Source organism: Phascolarctos cinereus, unplaced genomic scaffold (assembly GCF_003287225.1).
Source record: "Phascolarctos cinereus isolate Bilbo 61053 unplaced genomic scaffold, phaCin_HiC Scaffold_1;HRSCAF=81, whole genome shotgun sequence".
NCBI classification, from domain to species: Eukaryota; Metazoa; Chordata; class Mammalia; order Diprotodontia; family Phascolarctidae; genus Phascolarctos; species Phascolarctos cinereus.
The window spans coordinates 258350807-258375150 of NW_027555514.1; the positions used below are offsets into that span (position 1 = coordinate 258350807).

General features: G+C 38.4%; 1 protein-coding gene across 1 annotated transcript in view; it reads left to right on the top strand.

The window, feature by feature from the left end:
- LOC110203727 (plasma membrane calcium-transporting ATPase 1-like) overlaps positions 1 to 23025 on the top strand; it is a 46485-nt gene extending 23460 nt beyond the window's left edge. The window contains exons 8-19 of the mRNA XM_078150400.1: positions 1254 to 1468; positions 5293 to 5535; positions 7054 to 7295; positions 12894 to 13131; positions 14506 to 14685; positions 15327 to 15414; positions 15966 to 16072; positions 17797 to 17988; positions 18214 to 18427; positions 18696 to 18907; positions 21187 to 21294; positions 22981 to 23025. Of these exons, the coding sequence (XP_078006526.1) occupies positions 1254 to 1468; positions 5293 to 5535; positions 7054 to 7295; positions 12894 to 13131; positions 14506 to 14685; positions 15327 to 15414; positions 15966 to 16072; positions 17797 to 17988; positions 18214 to 18427; positions 18696 to 18907; positions 21187 to 21294; positions 22981 to 23010 (2069 nt within the window). The 3' untranslated portion in view covers positions 23011 to 23025. The remainder of the gene's footprint in view (positions 1 to 1253; positions 1469 to 5292; positions 5536 to 7053; positions 7296 to 12893; positions 13132 to 14505; positions 14686 to 15326; positions 15415 to 15965; positions 16073 to 17796; positions 17989 to 18213; positions 18428 to 18695; positions 18908 to 21186; positions 21295 to 22980) is intronic.
- The last annotated feature ends 1319 nt before the right edge of the window (positions 23026 to 24344 follow it).

The following is a 24344-nucleotide window of genomic DNA, read 5'->3' on the forward strand; positions in this document are numbered from 1 at the left end:
GCCACCCTCTTAAGGCTTTTGAAGTTGGCGAAGAGGGCTGATGTGCCTCATAGAGCTAGAACTAGCAGCAGAAGGAACCTCAGAAAGGCATTAGCTACAACCTGCTCTCCTCACCATGACACAGCTTTGGTCCTCTCCCCTCTCCCTTGCCACCCTCGCTCCCCAGACTGGACCAGTGTTGGCATGGAGCTAAAACTGCCATTTCAGTCCCTGATTTGGACACATTGGTTTATACCATGATAACACACTGTATTCCTAGCCCCTGTTATAACCTTGAAAATGTTCAATATCACGAGAGAGACCAGATTAAAGCAGATGGATGTTTAATGCAAAACCATCCTAGCATCATCTTTGAATATGAATACTGCATGAGGCATTTGAATAGTGCTTTGGGGTTAAAAAAGCATTTTTTTCTTCGGGAACTCACTGTTTACAAGGAAACAACTGCCAGCTAATTTATATAAATCTGTGGTTGGGTGCAGAGTTTTAAATTCAGAGTTTTAAATGAAAGGATGGATTTGAACTGGAGACTTGGATATAAGAGATTTCATATCACCTAAATATGTGACTTACCTTTTAATGGTATGCTGATGAATCACAGCCTGGCTTTATTTTTTTTCTTTACAAAAAGCTTAAAATTCTACTTTGGAGCAAAATAGTCTTAAGCATATATAAGACATGTAATCATTTGTGTTTGTACTAATACTAATAACATACAAGTTATCTAAAATTGCAAAGAAATCGCGCATGTACAATTCTCTGTATTGAAATGTGTTTTGATATAGAATTTGCTCAATTAAGACTTCCCAGCTTATGAAGTAATGAAGTTATCTGGGAATCTTAATTTCACGATCTGCAAAGAAATTTAGCTTTATCATATGTTTCTCCCATCGTGTTCCTCCCATTTTAGTGACTCTGTGTATTTTGGAGAAATGTAAAACTGCCCACTTTTGCTGAGCTTGTTTCTCAAGGCTGTTGCCTGTATCATTGCTTTCTGGAAAACAGAAGAGATAAGTGACTTGCATTAGGGAATTTCTCCCCTTCCCGTTTTACTCTTTCTAAGCAATTTATGAAGTACAAATAAACTGAGCAAACCAGTAGAAGTTTGAGAAAATAGGTTAGGATGGTTTCAAGCTTTGAAGCTTGACTTCCACATCATCGGGTGAACTTAGCATAGAAAATCCATATTAGAGGTCAAGACATTAAAATGTCTTATTTCTTAAGTAATTCTGTAACCTTCTTTTCAATGAAAGGGCTACTGATGTCTGCAATCACAGTTATCATCCTAGTGTTGTATTTTGTAATCGACACATTCTGGGTTCAGAAACGACCGTGGCTTGCGGAATGTACACCCATTTATATACAATATTTTGTGAAATTCTTCATTATTGGAGTCACAGTTCTGGTGGTAGCAGTGCCAGAAGGTCTTCCACTTGCAGTAACCATCTCACTTGCTTACTCTGTAAAGGTAAGTACTGCAATAATGACTCAAAAATTGATAAATCTTTTAAAATGTATTTGTGGAATTCTTATCAATCAAGTTTGCCCTTTCTCTCTAGATTGTGAATCACAGGACCTGAACCTAGAACTGCAGGAGACCTTAAAGGTCACCTAGTGCAGTAGTTTTCAAAGTATGGTCCCTGGACTGCTGGCAGTCCCCCCAAGACCCTTTCAGGGGGGTCTACAAGGTCAAGACTTTAATAATAAGATTTTTTAAATTTTCCAAATGTGATAAATAACAGTAATTATAATCCACATAAATATAAGCTCTTTGGGGGGAGGGGTCCCCCCTCATTATTTTTTAAGATTGTACAAGGTCCTGACACTAAAAACTTTGAGAAGCTCTGATATAGCCAATGCTTTCTTCTCCTCCCACTCCCATTTAACAGATTGGGTACCGAGCCTTTGAGTGGTTGTGACTAGCCCAAGGTCAGTACTCTTTCCTCTGTACTCCATTGTCTCCCTGACTTGTATTTCTAAAGGGTTTTTGCCTTCTCAAAATGCTTTTAGGAATCTGAGGACTCTGAATAAGGTGGCACTTTCATTTTAGGCTTTTTTCTTTTCATGTTGAACTGGACTCTTAATAATCTATTTGGAAAATTTGGGAAAAATATTTGGAAAATGCTGTGTTTCATCTAAGAGAACCTTTGAGTGTTGTCCTAATAAGTGAGACAAGCATTGGATTCTCCCAAAAGCTGCTCAGGTCTCCTCGCGGAGGTATTCTTGCCTCTCTGCCTCAGAATCATTGCTGCATCAGAGCATTACAGAGGAACAACCTGAGGGTGATGGAAACACCAAATTCCTCTCTTCCAGTAAGAAAAAAGAATGTCTAGAATTGAAGAGATTTGCCTTAAAATTCCAGATTCATTCTTTACTTTTATTGCAGACCTTGTAACTGTCATGTTTTCCTGGTAGGTATTCTTATAAACCAACTTTGCTTCCTATCTTATGGAACCAAAGGGGCTTGTAAAGTGTCATTTGCTAAAGGTAAAGATCTGTGTAAAGAATATACTTTTCTTCCCCTGATCTCGCCTAGCATCTGCTACCTCTTATGCAGTAATCATAATCCCCTTTGCGCTGTAGTTAATTATGTCTTACGCCTACTAGATTGCACATGCCAGATTATAAACAGGAATCCAGTCTCACTTGTCTTTGTATACTGCAGTTCCACACATTAGTGACACAAATATTTGATGAAAAGAATGAGTTGGAAAAAATCTTTGTAGCCTAAATTTTTTTTATTAGAAAAATGCTACACATGTATTTGATACTTGAATAAATACCACTTTTTCCCTTTAAATTTAAATGATAACAGTGTGCTATGTAAAGTAACTATAAATCTTGCCCTAGTGATTCTACAGTTTATAATATTCTAAAATGTTTATACTAAATCCTGACATGGGAGGAACCTCCTTTTGGAAAAAAATTATTTATTCTTCTATTGTAATGAAATGAAAATGGGAAAGATGAATTGCAGATGTAATTTAATTCTGTTCTACTTGGATATAAATGTTCAATTATTAATTAAGATTTTAGACTTCTGAGCGTTCAAACTAATCCCAGTCTTAGCCTGATGTACACAGTCATTTCAGGAGATTGACTTGGTAGGTGATCAGGAAAAGAAAGACAACAAATTAATACTTGTTATTGAGTATCATGAAAGGAATTTAAAATCATTTTCCTTCAAAACAAGGCATTTTTATTAAAGACCTTTATATTGGGTATAGTTCCTATAATTATGCCAAGTTTTCTGTGCTATTTTTCTTCATGGTGTATATGCCTTATGTAATTTAACTTTTCCCCACCAATTAAACTTAACTAAATTCTGTATTATTTGTAAAGGTCATTCCTAGAAATTGTCTTTAGTGTCTTTAGTAATTATTTGCTGTATGTACATTTGGGGGCCAAAGACTGAGATAGAAGAGAGGAAAATCCTGATTAGTGTTGTTCTTAATTCTCACAAAATAACTGATTATAACTTCTAAAATAAAGTGTCCCATTTTGCCTAATTCACTATAATTTAATATGCATTCTGATTCTATTCAAAAGTTTATTAATAAATTTGTAAGGTTCTGCGGCTGCCTTTGACCTCAGCAAATCACATAGTTTAACTGGATACGTTTTCTGAGATGTTTCACTGTACCCAAACTGAACTTAGCTTCTCCTATTAAAAAAACTTCCTCTTTTTCAAGCCCATCCCCTCAACAATACAGCACTCACATTGCTCCCCCACAAAACTTTCCTTTCCTAATTCACTGCCCTAATTGTCTGTTTCTCTGCTTGAAAAACCCACTCCTCCTGTCATGGGAGAGACTAGCGAGGTTGTCCTTGAAGGCATATGCTGCCCTCCAGCTCTCTCTCACTCTTCCATTCTACGTAGGCCGACAATGGGTTCACTTTGCTCTGATTTCTGGTTTTTTTAGGGCCCAACTTGGGCATCATCTCCAGTCTGGAAAGGCGAAGCTTCCCTCACTAGCTAAGTTAAAAGTGATTTATCCAGCCCTCAGTTTTCCAGCATATAGCACAGCCTGTTTGTATTATAGGATAGAGAATTTGGAATTTGAAGGGACCTTGAATGGGTTTCCAAAAAAATCAGCTTTTTATCTGGATTGTTGTAACAGCTTGCTGTTTATTCTCCTTACCTTTAATTTTAACACTCAACTAATCTATCCTTTAGATAATTACCCAGATGATCTTCCTAAGATCTAAGTATGATCCCTGCCCCAAAACCCTTTTTTAGATCCTTATTGCCCTTAGGATGAAATACAAAGTCCTTAACCTGACTTCCCCTCTCCCTCCAATATCTAACTATAGATTACATTTTCACATTATTCTCTTTTGGGCATGCTGTTTTCCAACCAACTAAACTAATTGTTCCCTGAATGTGACATTTTGTCTCTGACCTCAATGAAGGCACAAGGACTAGGTCTAATTCTTGGAAGGCAGTTCTTCCTCAGCTCCTGCAGACTTTTCAGGCTTCTGCCTTTCTTTGAGCCTTAGGCCAAGCTTCACAATGAAGTGATTTCTGATTGCTCTTCCATTCCCGTCTCTGCCCCTTCCTTTCACTATTGAACATAAGTTCTTTGAGGGCAGCAATTATTAACTATATTGGGGTTTTGGGATGCTTGGTTCCCAGCAGCATGCCTTTCATATACCAGGCAATAATTACTGAAAATAAATGTTTTATTAAATGAATAAGAAGCCTTAGAATGTAACATGTAAATGCCTTTTTTTTTTAAGTTCTAATTGCTAACCAGATATCAAATGACTTCATATAAGGATTGTTAGCACCAACATTTGGTATTGTGCAGCTGCACCCTTTTCTATTTTAGATAAAAAGAAATAAATAAAGCTGAATTACAATATCACCATAGCAGCATACTCCTTTCAGGTGCTTGATTTTTGGTTTAAAGTATTTCTTTGCAGGGAATTACTTTGTAAAGTTCATCATAAAGTGATATGAACTTGTACAGGGGTGCTTCTTTTCTGCAGTGTGTTCAGGGTCATTGATATACACAATTAAATAAAATACAGGGTTAAGATAACGGGAGAGGAACATAGGTTTTTAGGTAATAGCAAATGATGGATGCAGCAAAAACCAAGGATTTCATATAGTATTCCTCAATAGGCCAGGTCACCTCATCATTTTGTGGTGTTAAATTAAAGGTTTGCCATGTTACGTGATAACGTGTACTTAGGAATATTAAATATGACTGTTTAGTTTTTATTTTTGAAATGTAATGATGAATTTGTAAGCAACTAAATTTTTTCTTTTGGTTTTCTACTCTATAGAAAATGATGAAAGATAATAACCTAGTAAGACATCTGGATGCTTGTGAAACCATGGGAAATGCAACAGCCATTTGCTCAGATAAAACAGGGATGCTGACCATGAATAGAATGACAGTCGTCCAAGCTTACATAAATGAAAAGCATTATAAAAAAGTTCCTGATCCTGATGCTATTCCAGCAAGCATTTTGTCCTGTCTTGTAACTGGAATTTCTGTGAATTGTGCTTATACATCAAAAATATTGGTAACACTTATTATATACACATATATATATAATATATATGGGGGGTGATTTTTTTTTTTTGGGCAGTTGGGGTTAAGTGACTTGCCCAGGGTCACACAGCTAGTCAGTGTCAAGTGTTTGGTCTGAGGTCAGATTTCAACTCAGGTCCTCCTGACTTCAGGGCCGGTGCTCTATCCACTCTGCCACCTAGCTGCCCTGTGTGTGATACTCTTAAAAGTGAATTTTCCAATATGTTTTACACCAGGCCTGATGATCCAGGCTACTGTCACATTAATGGGATTATAAATGTAGTGGTGGAAGGGACCTTAGAAGTCACTGAACCCCACTGCCTTGGTAATAAATAAAATGCTGCCATGAGAACTTTATGAATTATCATCCAAATGTTTTGAGAACTTGATAGCCCTGCTTTCTTATAATTTAAAGACACATAAATGTGTAATGTGTTCATTAGTCTTTGGATGGATTTGTTCTCATAAATCAATATATTTTCCATTAAATACATTGCTAATTTCTCAACCTTTATTTTTAGCTTCACCTGCTAAAACAATTTTTGTTTTGATCAGTTTAATTTCTCATCAGTTTTTTTCCTAAATAGCTTTATGTGAAGCTCAATTCTTAATTCGCTAAAGACTAAGATTTGTTTTTTTAAGAAAATTTTATATTCATCCAGAAGTAAATTATTTAAAAGAAAAATGCATTTAAAACTCGCTGTAATATTGCCATGTTATTGGCTTACGTATAAACCTGTCTTAGACCTTCTATCATCTCCGTAAACTGACACAGTAAAGTACAAATAATTCACTTTCCCAAGGAGTCATTTAACTTAATAATGCAAAACATTAATTTACTTTTTTTTGGGGGGGGGTTGGCAGTGGGGTTAAATGACTTGCCCAGGGTCACACAGCTAGTGGTATGTGTCTGAGGTCAGATTTGAGCTCAGGTCCTCCTGACTCCAGGGCCAGTGCTCCTTCCACTGCACCACCTAGCTGCCACCAATTTTCTTTTTTTTTTTTTTTTTGGCTAGGCAGTGGGGTTAAGAGACTTGCCCAGGATCACACAGCTAGTAAGTGCTCTCTACTCTGCCACCTAGCTGCCCCCCCAATCCTCTTTCCATATTATTTCCATATAAAAATGTAAACAAAGTTATTATGAAGAACGGGAGTGATAGACTGAAGTATCAAAGATGTGCTCCACGTTCAGCTCTGACAGTTGCTAGCAGTTTCAGCTTCTAAAAAGGAGTCTGAGTAAGGTGTTACTTTAAAGCCTGTCAAATTGTTTTACTAAATGATATTCCAAGTGAGATGCTTATCTTGTGTATATTTAAATAAAATTTTTATGAACTTGTACATTTATACGGTATTTGATGGCAACTTTGGTATGCCCTGAACATTTGAGAACTTTTTTGACATAGGCTTTTGTATTTTTTTTTAAAGAAATAATAACCTTTTACATTTCCTTCAGTAAAGAAACAAAGATATTTAATGAAGCTAAGTTCTGATTTTTTTTCTTCTCTTACAGCCACCAGAGAGAGAAGGTGGATTACCGCGTCATGTTGGCAATAAAACTGAATGTGCCCTGCTGGGGTTTGTTTTGGATTCAAAACGAGATTATCAGGATGTAAGGAATGAAATCCCTGAAGAAGCTCTGTACAAAGTCTACACATTCAACTCGGTTAGGAAATCCATGAGCACTGTCTTGAAAAATTCTGATGGAAGCTACAGAATATTCAGCAAGGGAGCATCAGAGATCATTCTTAAAAAGTAAGACCAGTATAGAATTAATCATGTCGTCATGATGTAATGTGAATTACTGGATTGGTATTGTGTGTGTACATTGGTTATTTGATGAAACCACAAAGCTATTACCTATGTCTCAGTACATTATTATTTGTTTATCCAAAAATGTACTGTACTTTGTATGGTCCATACTAGAGGTGTCAAACATATGGCCCTTAATAATCTTGAGAGTGGCCCAAACCAGATTCAAATGTAACTGGGGAACATTTAATAAAATAAATACAGTAGAACCCCGATAACATTACTGTGTGGTTTTCTAAGTCAATATGCACCCACAGAGATCTTTATGTACAGTTTAGTGGCCCCCATGTGTATCTGAGTTTGACGCCGATGGTCTTTATTTAAAAATGCTTCTCTCTGTTTCTGATATGAAATGGAAGAGTTTAGCCAGCATCGCATTGGTGATCTCTTAGACAACCACATTTGGACTTCACTTTTCTACCTAAGCTGCTATTTGGAGATCTGGCAATAGAATTGAAGACTATTGAGAAGATAAGGTAAACCTGACTCGTTATTATGGAAGAAATATAAGCTTGGAGACCTTAAAGTGTTTTTAACACTCTTGATCAATTTTCAGTAATACTTCAAAGAGGGAAATATTTCAGAAAAAGAAAACCAGTATCATTACAAGAAAAGCCATTGAGAAGATGTTGGTTACCCATCCTGATATCTATTTCTTTCCTCTCTCTGAAATTTGAGATTTTGTTCATACATGTAAAAAAGAATGAAACTACCCCCAAACACTGAAAGAAACTTCTGTAAAATATACGAAGTTGGAGAAGGGTTGGCCAGGCATGCGCGTGCGCGTGCACACACACACACACACACACACACACACACAAACACACTCCTGCTATAACTATTGTTTGTTGATTGAAAAATCAGCAAATACAGCAAAGTATGGCTTTAAAGACTCTTCCAGAAAGATGTCTCCCATGCATATGGTAAAGTCATACAAAATTCTGTGACAGATGAAAGCATGGTGATATCCTCTCCCCACCTTTTTTGATACTCTGTTAGTATCAAATGAAACATAAACCAGAAAGACATATGATTAACATTTGTGTACTGGAATCATGGGAAAAGTCCTGAACTAAGCCCAAATAAATGAGGACTCTATCAGTGGAGAAATTGCTTCACATGGTGCCTTGCTCATACACCAATCCATAACGATTTTTATGGGAATCAGAGCTTAAGAGATAAGCCTAAGAGTTACTTAATACTTCTAGAGAGATTTGAAATTAGATTTGAAATCAGATCTTCCTAACTCCAGGGCCAGTGCTCTTATCATTAGGATATTGTAACTGCATATGATAAATGTTTATTTAAGTCACATGTACTTGCATGCTCCTGTTTGGGGTGATACTGTGCTGATTTCATTTTGTCTTGAAGCCCCTATAAGGCCTCCTCAGTGAAATCTCTGATCACTTGAAAGAAATCAGCTTAGCCTTCCCCCATAGAAAATAGAGTTGGATTGAAGCTGTGGGTAGGGTATATGATATTTGTATGTGAGAAATTGGCACAAAGGACATCACTGTGGTATTGAGTAGAAAGAATTGTAGATAGATTCACAGAGGACTTGGGTGCTAATCTCCCCCCTACATTGTCAGCCTCCATGGCATCTGCAAAGTGGGAATAATCACGATGAACGCAGACATAGCAGACTGGCCTCAGGCAAACCCATGCTGCTTGCCAGCTGTGTGACCCTGGGCCAGTTACTTATCTCAGTACTTGGGGTAATTCCCTCAGTACTGTAAGTTGGAGAGCTGGTGTCAGTCTGCACAGAAGAGGGAGTACCCTCCCACTAGTTAAATCACATATCAGAAAACAAAAAAAGCACTTTATTGCCCAGGGTTGTTGAGATTTGTAAAAGGCCTTTTATATTTTACTTCATTTGATCAACTGATATTACTGTGTATATGACCGGGAAAGGAGGTGTAGTGTGAGGAGTATCAGCTGGATTGACAGCCTGAGTGAGTGTGGCACTGTGACCCAGAACTCTCAAAAGGCCTCTGCCGCTCCTACGAGAGCCCCCCAGGAGGAGGACTTTGAGGTGCCACTCGGGAGGGGGTCCTGCATGAAGTACATCATCCAGATGAAGTGTTAATGACCCAAAATTCTCTTAAGAAAAGCTCATTTCCATTTTAGCATCACATTAAAAGGCAGATCTTTATGTGTGAGACAAACATCCACATGACATACATTCGAAACATTGCAGAAAAATCATGCTGTGTCTCTAGATTCTACATCTATAAGTACAAATAAGCATACAGAGATGTGCTTACCTTTATATGCTGTATAGCTATTTAAGAGGCAATAGGCCATAAAATGGAGAGGCAGTGCTGGGTTTGGAATCAGGAAGGTTGTATGTGCATCCTGCCCTGGATCCTACACTGGATAATCCTGAGCACGTCCTTTATCGTAGCACCTACCTCGCCAGGTTATTTTGGTTTGCAACGATGTTCATGGAAAGCATTTTGGAATCTTTAAAACGCTGTAGAAATGTTCATTATGTTAAGCTGCTATGGTAGAACACTGTAGCTAAGAACTGTCATCCATAACAGTTGTTTTTGGCCCAAAAGTGATTGCTCATCTTTGGTATTTTTATAGTAGATTTTATAGCATATAATCCTTAGATCACGTAAAGTCTGTTGCAAGTTCCTGTTCCTCATAAAAAAAAACCCAACAACCAGTTTTTCCTTTTGTACTTAATGCAAGTTGGTATGAAGCATTTTTCTTTAAAAAAAAACTTCTTAAGTACAAATGTTGCAAGTCATGGGTTCAGCTACTTTTTTTTGGGGGGGGTCATTCAAGAGTATGGTTTACCAGTGAACTTATTGAGAAAAACTGATAGAATCAAAGGAAATTCTATCTATTTATCTATCTACTTATTAATTTTTAAGCTAAAGGCTGCTAATGTGTACCCTGGGACACTTACATAATTTCCCCTCATTGTAGAATGAGCACTGCATTTTTACTAGTCAATTTCCAATTTTTATATCTACACTGTCATCTAGGGACAGATAAGATCCATAGTAGTAGGGGTACATTCAGTTTTTAAAAGATTGTTCTTTGATATTCTAAACTGGACAAATACTCACAAACATCAACATTTCTATATACAAAAAAGAACAGAATCTATTGCTTGTAGCTTTTATTTTTAAAATTATAATAAATTCAGCATATTAGTTTCAAAATTGTCTCATTTGACTATGCCTCCATTTAAATTGCTTTTCTTTGCATTTTTTAAATGTTTCAATGCCTTTCAGGCATCTTCACTAGCCATCACGTCTTCCCCTCTCCAAAACCTCATCCTTCTCCTCCCCTGCTAAATAAACTATTCCCTGTAACAAGTGAGCACAGATAAGCCAAACAAATTCATATGTTGGCTGTGTCTCATTCTGCATCTCTAGCTCTTAATAGATAGTATGCTTCATCATTGGTCTTCATTGTGTGGATCATAGCCTTAAGTGTTTCAGGGTTCTTGACAGTAACAGCCCATGTGGAAAAGGGACCAGCCATCTTCACCAAATGTGGACCAGCTGCTGCCAGCAGGCAAGCAGCCTAACTGAAGTGGGAAGCCACCTTGAGGGAGAAGAAAGATGGCATGGCCCAGTTGAGTCATACTTCCACCACTAGTTCCCCATGGAGATAACCTTGGACCAAGAGGCCAAGAGCCCTTGGGGCAGTGCCTCCAGACTACAACCTTTGCTTCCAGGCTAGCACAGAGAGCTATAATTGAGGAGAGCAACCCTTCAGGGGAATAAACCCACCGTCGTCAACACTGCCACCACCAACCTACTGATCAGTTGTCATTGATGGGCAGGATTAGCAGCACCCCTGCAGACCACTGGTCATGCCTTCAGAGAAATAGCTTTTCTGGAGAAGGAGGCAGCCATCCCTGCCAGTTGTTGACTAGTTTCTACCAGTAGAACAGATAAGTCAGACTAGCTAAAGCCTCAGAGCATCCTAAGAGAAGAAACAGAAGGCAGCTTGTGCTAGGAATGTCCAGCTGCCACCGCCACCACTACCACCACCACCACCTCCCTTCAGACACGAGGAGAGATGGACCAAGCCCCTGAGCCAAAGAGCCCTGGAGACCATCTGCCTCCTTGGCATCCAGAGCTTACTGTGGTTTTATCAGAGGAAATGACATGAAAGAAGAAAAACACTATCTGCTTTGCCCTTCTACCTGAGGGATCGTGGGGCTTTGGCAGCGTGTAACACCTCTGTTCTTTCTTTTTAGAGAAACAGGCAGAGACCGCCTTCCTTTTACATTTAGATCCCTAGCACTTCGCACAACATTTTGTACATAATACGTGCTAAATAAATGCTTTTTTTCATTTATTCATTTTTTTCCGTGTTATAGAAATTATTCACTTGGTTCTGCTCATTTCATTCTTCCCAAGTTAATCTGACTTCATTCCTTTCATTATTTCTTACAGAGTGATAACAAGCTATTGCATATGTATACACAACTTGTTAAACCATTCCTTGAGGGTCACTCCCTAGGACTCCACAATCACAATGGCTCAAAGCCCTCAGTTCAGAAGATTTCTAATAGGCAGAGGTTTGACTCTGGACATAAGCCAGAGTGATGAAGGTAAAAACCAAGTGACCAGAAAGACGAAAATGAAGAAGCAGAAGGGTCTGTGAATAAAGAGGCATCAGGTAGTGAGGGAAGAACAGGTTTTTTCTTGGGATGTCCCTCTTCTTTTAAAAGGCAGTGGTGTCAGCCCAGGTTTCTGCAGGAGAGTCCATCCTGGATCCATCCCACCAGGTTCTGTATGCCTCCTTCCTACCTTCTTGTCATCCTTTCACTGGTTTTTCCTGCCGCCTTCAAAAGTCCCCTGAGTACCAGCTAGCCAGATGGTTTGATAAAAGCCCCAGAGGGTATGACCCAGCCCCATAGCAAACCAAGAATGATCATCCTCACCGATAAAGACTGGTTCAGGGCGGTTCTGGGCCAAGGGGACCTGAAATCTCACCTGGCAAAATAGTTGTCGTCTTATGTTCTTTTTCAAATGCCATGAAAGTGAATGAGCACTCACTGCCTCAGTAAGGTCCTAGCGAAACAAACATGGACAGCGGACAGTTGATTTTGCTTGACAGTACTTGGTTACTTACTGTGACTTGGGGCAGCTAGGTGGGGCAGTGGATAGAACACTAGGCCTGGAGTCAGGAAGACTCATCTTCCTTGGTTCAGATCTGTCCTCAGAAGTGTCAGTGATAGAAACAGAGCATCTCTTTTAGAAAACAAACTTCAGTCAGAAAAAAGCAGACCTAAAAAGTATTGCTTGGAGAGCCTTGCAGAATTCCAGGCCCCAGGATATTTCAAGCAAGCTCAAATTGAAACCAATTTCATAAAAGGGTGGAATTCCAGAGGTCAAAGGATACCTTAGAAATGATCATTTTATGGGTGAAAAGGCTGATACTCGGAAATCTTGAGTGATTTGTCACATAGCTAGTTAATGGCTTAACACATTGCTTAAAAGTTTACCCAACATACAGGATTTGGCTTTTATCTTTATTTATGCGTGACCCTTTTACATTTTTTTGCAGATGCTTCAAAATCTTGAGTGCTAATGGTGAAGCAAAGGTATTCAGACCAAGAGACCGGGATGATATTGTTAAAACTGTGATTGAACCCATGACATCTGAAGGACTAAGAACTTTATGCCTTGCATTCAGAGATTTCCCAGCAGGAGAACCTGAGCCAGAGTGGGATAACGAGAACGATATTGTCACAGGCCTAACATGCATTGCTGTTGTAGGGAGAGAAGACCCTGTGAGACCCGAGGTAGAGAATGCTTCTGTCAGTTCAGTTCACCTGCCTCTTAGGGGGACAGTTAAAGAGCATGATCGCATCATCAGTTTTTAAGTGAATTTTGGGAGTATGACTATTTAAAGCTCTTATTTCTTTGGAGTCAGGCAAAGGATGGTTTGGAAATTGTTGGTTAAAAAGTTCCATCTTTTAAAGTTGTTGATGTGTTTTCAAAGCATTAGGCAGATTGCTTGTTTTTGAGGTGATTGACGATACACATATACTTCTTACTGTACTCAGGTTATTTCTTTTCTTCATGGGTTTTGTTCCATGGGTTATGAGTACATATAGATACTATTGACTCTTTTCCCCTCCCACACCACACTAACGACTTCCCCTTCAGACTAAATTGAAAGCTTGTCAAGTTTTACAGGGGGAGGCGATCTTTGCCTGTCTTTGTCCTTTACAATGATGGTGCGCTGCTAACATGCTCTTCCTATTAGGACAAAACATTGAAGTTTATTTGATTTTATTTAGCATTTCAGAATGAAAGTTCTTCAGGTTTTTTTTTTACAAAGTGTATTTTTAACATGAAAAGTTTTCTTCATGTGGATTGCTTGTTTTACCATCTTAGAATATGAGAATTGAGTATGTTAGTAGGTGAAAGGAAAGGACAGTCCCACTCTTCATAAATTAATTATTTATAAGATTTTAATTCCAAAGCTGTGTCTTCCTTCTCTACCTATTCTCCAGCATGTTCTGGGTGGGATTACTATGAATTATTTTCTGGGGCAATGCAAATTAATTGCATATTTATCAGGAGGGTAAATATGCAGCAACCCCCCAAAAATCATGTAGCTTCAGAAGCTAAATACAGATGACTTTTTATCTGTTTTACTTCACTTTTTATTTCTTTTACTGTTTTATTCTACTTTGCTGATGTCGATAATCAAATCTGAACACTGTCAAAGATTAACCAGTATAACCATTCGCATACATGATCTCTAAGCTGGACCACAACTCATGAAAAATCCCTAGGAGTCATTCTCATTTAAGTTTTAAAATTTATAAGTCAGCTAAAATCAGTGCATGTAAAGCCAACATCTTGAAGAATTAATTATTTTGTATTACAAAACCAAGGTTTTATATAGTGATTGGTTTTAAATTTTCATTATTTGAGTGAGTGTTGTAGCAGCACAGACTTTTAGATAAAATTTTTGCTTTAGGAAGTACAGCATCCTTGTGTGCATATTTAATGTGGATATGTGCATGTGAGCACACATATACAGTTGATATACACAAACATTTTGATACTTCTGTGGACCTGTTATCTCATGTGGAATTGGGTACTCCCTGTAATAGTTTTGGCTACATGTATGTGTAATGATGAGATTCTTCCATGCAAACCAGGTACCAGAGGCAATAAGAAAATGCCAGCGGGCCGGAATTACTGTGCGGATGGTCACTGGTGATAATATTAATACTGCTCGTGCTATTGCTTCTAAATGTGGTATTTTGCATCCTGGGGAAGATTTCCTGTGCCTAGAAGGTAAAGATTTCAACAGAAAAATAAGGAATGAAAAAGGAGAGGTAGGTTGTTTGAGTCCATCATTGAATTTATTCTTAATAATTTTCAGCTAAGGCAATGATACTTGGCAAATATTTATTGCCACCTATGGGCAATAAATACATTGTTCCAGGCACCATAGAGGTAGGAAAGATAAAGGAGACATACCTCTGTCCTTTAGCATCTTCTGTGCTAATATTAAGGGGAGGTAAAATACCTACACAAATAATGATATTATTTTGCCCAACTGGTACTCTAGCTTAGGTGGGAAGGTCGCCAGAGGGAGAGGTCCAGTACAGTTGTGGAATCAGGGAAGGAGCATCATGGCAGAGGCATTTGAGTTGGACTGGAAAAGACATTGGAGATTTCATCTGCTAGACTGTGGAGGGATGGGGAGGGAAGAAGATGATGCATGAAACCAACAGCTAGGAATACTGGTTGGGCTACAAAGGCTACAAGGGTCAGGCTTGCAGAGATTGGACTTTGTTCAATAGGTATTTGGAAAAATGTAGTTGAAGTTTTGAAATTGAGAAAGTGATCCAGGCTGTATAATATTATCTGGGGAGTGGAATGGAAGGTAGACTGGAGGGGAGAAAAAATGGGCAGCTGAATGGCCACTTAATAAATTAGCATTGGCTGGTTTTAACCCTGATTAAATTTGCAGGTTGAACAAGAATGCATAGACAGGATTTGGCCAAAGCTTCGAGTACTTGCTAGATCATCTCCCACTGACAAGCACACACTGGTTAAAGGTAATCAGGCTTTTAAATAAAAATGCTTAGCATTTCAGATGATTAAAAGTATAGTATTTATTTTTTCTTAGTCTTATTTAATATTCTATTTTTTCCCAATTACATAGAAACACAATTTTGACATTTTTTTAAAAAATGTTGAGTTCTAAATTTTCTCCCTCCCTCCTCTCCTCCCCACTGAGAAGGGCAAGCATTTTGATGTAGGTTATACATGTGTAGCCATGCAAAACACCAGTGTTTCTGAAATAGTAACTTTTTGGATACTAAGTAGGTTGTTGATTCTTAAAACTAATTTTTTCTTTGCTGCCCCCAAAGAAACCAATTCATTTTCTTTGATAAACTAAACTATGGTAGTTAATAGTAATCTTTAATTATGCAGCGTGCTCTTAAAATGTTGTCCATTCTCAACGTTAGTTTGTTTGGAATTTGTTTGGCATTTTGGGTGACTGTTCTTCTGACAGCATAAAACATTTGCATTATAGGCTGGAAGACAGTAACCTTGTGAAGTAAAGAAAACAGTTTTAAAAGTACTAATTTTTGCTTCATTTTAGGTATAATTGATAGCACTGTCTCAGAACAGCGACAAGTTGTAACTGTGACTGGTGATGGTACTAATGATGGTCCTGCACTAAAGAAAGCAGATGTTGGATTTGCTATGGTAGGAATTTAAAGGGTGTTGATGTTGAAATGTAACATATCGGTTGGCATGCTGGGTGCCAGTTATTTTTATTGCTATTAACCCAGTTATTTCCATTTTTAAAAATTATTTATTATTTCTTTTTTTCCCACCCCCTCCCCCATCTGAAAAATTAAAAACGAAATCCTGGTAACAAATAAGCATGGTCAGCAAAACAGGTCTTCCTATTGGCCATGTCCAAAAATGTGTCTCATTCTGCATATTAGTCATTTAACGTATATCAGGCATCTGCTATATGCCAGGCACTGTGCTGAGCACTTGGGGCACAAAGAAAGGCTCGAAAAGGTCCCTGCTCTGAAGCAGCTCACAGTCTAATGAGAGAGATGCCGTGCAAACAACTGTGCACAAACAAGATATGAGCAGGATGGACTGGGGCCGATGTCAGAGGGAAGGCGCGCAGATTAAGGAGCACTGGAGAAGGTTTCTTCCAGGTGGTAGGATGTCAGCAGGAGGCAGAGATGAGGGAGAGAAGTCCAGGTATGGGGGACAGCCAGTGCAGATACCTGCAGGTGGGAGAAGGAGTGTCCTATGCAAGGAACCAGTGTTTCTGGATCCCAGTGTAGGTGGAGGGAGACTGGAAAGGTAGGAAGGGGCCAGGTGATGAAGGGCTTTGAAAGCCAAATAGGATGATATTTGACCCTGAAGGTGGTAGGAAATCACTGGAGCTATTGAAGAGGGAGACGATGAGGTGAGAAAGAGGAGTTTGGCAGCTGAGTGGAGGGTGCAGTGGAGTGGGGAAAGGGACCCACCAGCAGCTGTTGCATCACTTCTGGAGGGGATAACGCTCTTCATCCTTGGTCTTCTGTGATCATGACTGGTCATGGTACTGTTGATCAGAATTCTTGAGTCTTCCAAAACTGTTTATTGTTACAGGGTTGAACTGTCTCTTCTTTTTCACATCCTCTTAGTATTCCATTTTACTTTTATACCATAATTTGGTCAATACCTCCCCAATTGATGGACACTCCCTGAGCTTCCTTTTCTTTGCCACCCCAAAAAAAAAAGGCTCTCATAAATATGTTTGTCCTCTTTTGTTAATCCCCTCGGGGTATAGGCCCAGACTGCAAGGCATCCAAAGGTTATGCACAGTTTGGTAACTTGGGGAGCATAGTTGTCTTCTACAAACACTTCCTATTAACAGCTCCACAAACAGCATCAAATGGGCCTGTTTTCCCATAGCCCCTTTAGCATTTTAAAACTTACAAGTTGTTACAAGAACAGAAGGGGGAGCGGAGTTGGATCTGTGAGATGTAAAAGTTGAATTCACAGGATCATAGAGCGGAGGTCCTGGGGAGGGGACTTGACAGCGGTCACCCAGGCATTAACTGGCAGAATCTGGAATCCGATCATGATCATCTCCAAATGCAGCACACCTTGCTTTTGTATTGTGTGTATGAACGTGAGAGGAGGGAGACAGGACCATCTAAACACTGCGACAGAATAGAGCAGGGGTTTGCTACGGTCGCAGAATGTTCCAAAATGGATGGGGCCTCTGTGTTCCTCGGTCTGGACCATCTGCGAAGAGGGATCTTTCTCAGCAGTTGACATGGTCATTCCGTAGGGGCTCTCTAGTCCTAGGTTTGCCTCACTGTACATCTGTAATAATGTCTTTGTTGGGTTTTTGCCATTGAACTGCTGTGCCCGATTCACGAAACACTTGTGTGCTGTGCTGCTTTCCCTATTAGGGAATTGCCGGAACTGATGTAGTGAAGGAAGCATCTGACATCATTCTTACAGATGACAACTTCACGAGCATTGTCAAAGCGGTCACGTGGGGACGAAACGTTTACGACAGCATCTCCAAGTACCTTCAGTTCCAGCTCACGGTCAATGTTGTGGCGGTGATTGTTGCCTTCACGAGAGCCTGTATCACTCAGGTTGGTGTGCACAGCTTGTGGTTTTGTTTGGTTTGGTTTGGTTTGGTTTTATGGGGCTTCTTTCTTTCTTTCTTTTTTTTTTTTTAAAAGAAAAGTACAATAACCACGGTAACAAGTTTTGATGCCGTGTTGCTTCTTACATTGTAAATACTGAAAAATGTCAACACACATTTCTGAGTTCCAGGATATTTCTGAATCTTTCTGAGAAAACCTGTCTTTTTATAGGACTCTCCACTTAAGGCCGTGCAGATGCTGTGGGTAAATCTCATCATGGACACGCTGGCATCCCTCGCTCTGGCAACTGAACCACCTACTGAATCTCTTCTGCTCCGGAAACCTTATGGTAGAAATAAGCCTCTCATCTCTCGCACAATGATGAAGAATATCTTGGGTCACGCATTCTATCAACTTGTGGTAGTCTTTACCCTCTTGTTTGCTGGTAAGATGTTCAGCTGTAGCAAAGCTTCAGTTAATGTATTCCTATTCTAACTGAATATCCATCCCTGATGTGTAGAATAAACTTTCTAAGGCATTGAGCCTTAAAATTCCTGCTTTTAGAAAGCAGGCACTTTTGAAATGTTAACTTATCACCATCTCCCTTGAGACCAAACAAAGGATTATTTATCAAAATAACTTCCACACCTAACTTAAATGCGTTCAGTGTGTTTTATGTGTGATTGCAAAATGGCATTTTTTTATTATTTCAGGGGGAAAATTTTTCGATATTGACAGTGGAAGAAATGCCCCTTTGCATGCTCCACCTTCAGAACATTATACTATTGTGTTTAATACCTTCGTGCTCATGCAACTTTTCAATGCGATAAATGCCCGAAAAATTCATGGCGAAAGAAATGTGTTTGAAGGAATCTTCAATAATGTCATGCTCTGTACAATTGTTCTGGGCACTTTTGTGGTACAGGTAGGTGGCTGGGAGGGCATTTCCCAACTGGATTATTGTATCAGTGATAGCTGATTGGTAGGCTTGTCATAAAAGTGACCTCCAGATGACAGCCATGCCCCTCTTAGCAAATCTTCATTGTGCTGAAAAACTAGTTTAGGTTAGCCATTGTAGAAATCTGACCTACTCTGAAATTCCGCATTTTTGAAAGTTGAGTCGAATTTGTTTGGGTATTCCAAGTGCGAAGTGTGTCTTCATTCCAGTACTGACCCTGGAGAGATACTTGATGATCTCCATATGAAGCCTAGCCTGATCATATGTTCTGCATCATCAGTATTTTTTACTGTCACGGTTTTGCATTTTTGCTGTTTTCCACACCTTTGAGGTCATTTTTAAAGTTGCCAGTGCATTTTACATTTTGAAATGCTATTATCAAAAAAATAAGCCTTTTTAAGGGAAATAAATGTTATATAAATAGGAAAAATAGAAACTTTCCCCACTTTTCAGAAGAAATTCTGAAATAAGCAAAATGTCATGACTTTGTATGTAAGAGACATCATTTACCGATCTAGATTATGTATGTCTTTATGTAGCATTTAGCCCTGTGACATTTTTTGCAAATGATTGTTAGTAGTGCTGTTCTGTTTTATAGATGACAGTCTGGGCCCAAGACAGATATTAAGTGAATTGTGCATGATCACACAGGAAGTCAGTGAACACAGTACGATTTAGAATTAAAAAGTGAGCCTTTTCAGCAATAGAACCAGCCTTCTTAAGTGTTCTCAGTAATTACCAGTAATACTAAGTAATTAAAAATAAAGATTTAAAAATTTTTTACTGTTTATACCATTTACTATTGTACTTTGGGCACTGGAAAATAACTTTATACAACTTTATTTAATATTAATTTGGGCTTGTATCAATCAGCATGGAGGAGATGCCCCTTCTTTGCAAAAACATTTCCATGAAAATATTCCCTATAAGTTTAGAAAAATTGTGTCCACATCATCATAAAATGTGAACTTAAGTTTCTTGGCATAACAAAAAATTTGTATTTAAATTTGCTATACTTTTTTTTTAATTTATTTTTTGTCATAAGAACTATGAGATTCAAATGTGTATGTATGCCATTGAGGAATCTGGTATCTTACTTTCCAGCTGTGGTCAGTATGTATTGTGCAAAAAGATATCGAAATCTAAAACATGCCCCAAATACACTTATGAAGTCACTTTTAAAAATGAGGTTCATCTCTTCTGCCATTCATCAGCTATGCAGTTTAAAAAAAAAAAAGCAGGATGCCGTGGCATTTATGGTTCAGTAGGTATAGCACTGGGCCTGGAACCTGGGTTCAGATTCTCCCCTAGCTACTAGGAGCCATGTGACCTTTGGCAAAACACTTAGCCCCTCTGAGTCTCAGTTTCCTTGGCTGTAAAGTGAGGATGAGAACACTAGCACTGCTTACCTCTCTTGGTTTTGGGTAAGCTCTTTGTAAATCTGATGATGCTCCCTGCCTTCCCAGGGGGCACTAGGAGGATCACATGAGATGGTGTTGGTTGTTGGGAACCGTAAAAGGGCTATACAAATACCCATAAATCAGGTAACCTCTGGGAGCCTGTCACCTCTCCTAAACAATGCATGGGGTGAAGTCTGTACCAGGACATAGAGTTTCCATATTGGGAGTTTCTGAACCATTAAAATATATGCCCTTTTGACATATTCCAACACTAAAATAAGAGCTATTTTTGAATGAACAACTATACATCTTTTTTCCTTACATACTTTAATAGGTTTAATCTATAAATATAGCTATTTCTTTGTATGCTTTGTTAATTTAAGAAAAAAAGCTTCAGAAGAAAAAACATAGTGTTAAGTTAAAGTACCACAAATGTAGGAAAGTGTTGTTGTATAGGATTTCGTTTGGGTTGTATACATCAATCCAGTCTTGATTTAATTACTAAGAATTAGGTTTTCGTTTCTTCATTTACATTCCCGTTTTTAAAATAGGCATGTAACTCAACTTGGTGAGAGAGCATTATCACAGATCAATATTCAGTACAAATATTATGGTTTTCCCAAATGCTTTTTAAACTACATCAGTAACCACCTACAGCAAAATATAGACTACTTTATTGTAATTAGCATCTTCTTTTTAGAAAGATTTTGAGAGAAGAGTTGGGGGGTTTTTTTCTTGGGTTTTTTTTTCAGTTTAGAAGAAAAACAATTATTTATTTAAAAGAGCTGAATATTCCTTTAAGAAGAGAATTGTTTATTAAATAAATCTGTCTGATTGCTCCCCCAGATAATAATTGTGCAGTTTGGTGGAAAACCTTTCAGTTGTGCAGAGCTTTCAATAGAACAGTGGCTGTGGTCAGTATTCCTAGGAATGGGAACATTGCTCTGGGGCCAGGTAAAAATCTCACTTTTATTTGTGTAAGGCTTTAAATCACTTTAAATTTTTTTGCTAGTGTTTTTTTTTTTATTAACTGTGTCTACTACTTGATTCCAGGTAGGTGTCATTCTGGGAATCTGTTTCACAAAGATTTAAGGTCTGTTTCAGTTTCTCACTTTGTCTTCACAGTGAATATGCCTATGTATGGACTGAACCTGATTTCATTGGTATAGGGAACGCTGCAGATAATAAAATCCCTTCTACCAATGCAGGTCAGCCCATTCTCTGCCACTTCTATAGGAGAGAAAGAGGTTATGATTTGCCGAGGGCCAGCTTGTGTCCAAGGCATTAGACCACACTGCTGCATGAATTTATCTATATTTTTAAAACTTTCTAGGCTTCTCTACTGAGAATATAAAAGCAGTTTATGGAACGAACCTTACTGAAAATCACTGAAAATGAGCTTCTGAGTACCTATGACACTCAAATTGTTAAATTATTTTGTTTTAGTGACTTTTTTTTTCCTATTCATTTACAGAAGTAGTAATGAATACTGAATTAATGTTTAGGTCCTGTCTAGTCTGAGGAAGCTAAAAAGAAATGCCAGGCTATGCTAAAGTTTTTAATGTGTTTCTGTTATGTCATTGCTTGTCATTTCCCCCCCCCAAAGGCATAGATGAAAATGTTATTTGTAGTTTAATATTTATTCTGAATGTTCAGTCAGTGTCCTATTTTTCAACATAAACATATGTAAGGATTGTGTTAATCCATACAAGTTATAAGTAGCATGAGTAGCATTCTTGAACTACTTAGCTGCCCTCCACCAGCATTTATGGTTTTAGCTCACTTTTCTTTAAAGGCTTTTAACATAAGCATACATAATATATACATGCATACATGCACACACATACACACATACACACATACACACTCATGCATACATATATACGCATGTAGATACATGTGTGTGCGAAATAATCTCTATCTATCATGGTTTACCCTTTTTAAGTAATTTCAAAATCATCTGCCAGATAATCTACTCTTAAGTTGGAACTCAATTTCCTTTAGTTTTCCTTTTTGCTTTGGGTCACCGTCCTGGTGGTTCTCCCCAAGCCAAGCAACAGTCATCTTACAAAGAAAAGCCTTCTTCTGACCTTCCCAGTGACCTTACTGTATCAGGAATCCCACATACATTTATTGTTCTTGCTGCTTTGAGGAGTGGAGGGGCATGAATCTGTGTTATATACAATGCTTTTGCCAGTCTTAGTTTTTATCATCTATTCCAGTGTTTGCCAAGTCAGTTGAGAGCTTTTAGTTGCATTATTTTCTAGTGATATAATTTTTCTCTGCTGTTGAAAGAGTTTATGTGCATAAATTTGTTTTCACCTACGGCAAAGAGAACTACCACTGAATTTGCATTTTATTTGAAACAAAATATGATGTCATAGTATATTTGTAAAGTTTGGGACCAAAATTAAATGCTCAATTAAGTATAAAATATTAAACGTGTAAACTACATTTCTATCCATGTAAGAAAAGATAACAGTATTTCTAATTAATGATTAACTTATAACTTGGTTGGTAGGATCCTAGTAAGATCCTAATAAGAGGAGTAAGACATTTGTCATTGCATCTCCTGTGTAAAATTGACCATTTTAATTATATACTTGAATTATTCTTAGAGATCTTCCCCCTACTTCATAGCTCATTTCAACAATTCCAACTAGCGTTTAAAGAGATGGCTCTGCCAGGAGTATACTGGGAAATTAAGTTTCCTGACTCTTATCAGTATAGACCTTTCAAAAGTGAGTAGTAGCTAAGTCAGTGAATGTCAGCCTTAGGCTGGAATTTTACACAAGTTCTTAACCTGAGGTATGTACCCTTTTTTTGGGGGGGGGCGTATTAACTGTATTTCAATATAATTTATTTCCTCTATAATCCTCTGTATTTTATACCTTTAAAATATTATTTTGTGAAGAAGGCCATAGGCTTCACCTGACTGTCAAAGCAGGCCAAGACACAAATGCTAGGAACCCCTGGGCTAGAAGACCTTCAAACCCCCTGCTCTTTCCAATGCACCCTGAAATCTAACCTGAGAAACTACCAAAAGGAAGGAAAGATGTATGATGGCAAAAATTTAAATTAGGTAAGGAAAGTTAAAAGTATGCTATGTACTTTTTTTTTTGTACGCAATTGGGGTTAAGTGACTTGCCCAGGGTCATACAGCTAGAGTCTGAGGCCACATTTGAACTCAGGTCCTTCTGCCTCTCCATGGCCAGTGCTCTATGTACTGCACCACCTAGCTGCCCCTGCCATATACTTTTGTAGATGAAGGAAAAAGTTTAGCTTTCACAAATTCTGTAATTCAAAAGTGTATCATATGAAAATAGCTCCAAAAGAAAAAAAAATCACCAAGTTTCCTGGGAGGTCCCTTTCAAACAAAATCTCTCTCAAACAACTTGGTCTTCATTCTGGGTATGAATTCACAGCCCCTCCAAGACAGCCTCCCTCTCAGTCTGTACTTGGGAGAAGGCATGTTCTCTCTGCCATTTCACTACACCAATGAAATTAGGGGTCCTGCCCCAAAACGATCGATAAAACCATATTAAAGTATCTTCTGGAGAAAGCCAGGAACATCTTTCTTAACCACATATGGAGTCCATAGTGAATCCTTTCCCTCCAGAGGGTACGGGGAACAGAGCCAGAGTGAGTACAACAAGAGAATCTGTTGATTAGAAGCCAAATGAGTTCCTAAGGCCCTCACTTAACTGCCAAGTGGCACGGTCTGGTGTGGATGATTTTAGCTTCTGTGATAAGAAAATGCTAACATGAAGGTGCAAGGAAGAAGTGCAATGAGCATTTCTCAAGTTTTGGGTAAAGTTGCTCCCAAAAAGCAGTACTTGGACATATGTAAGCTGGAGGCCAGCATTGGTCTAGCTATCCCCAAAGTCTCTCAGAATGTAAGAGTGGGGATGATTTCATTCTTTGTAAATTCAAAGAAATCTCCAGTGTCTTGCAGTTCCTTCCTCCTTTGCTCTTGAAGGAGACCAATGAAATCACAATGCTGG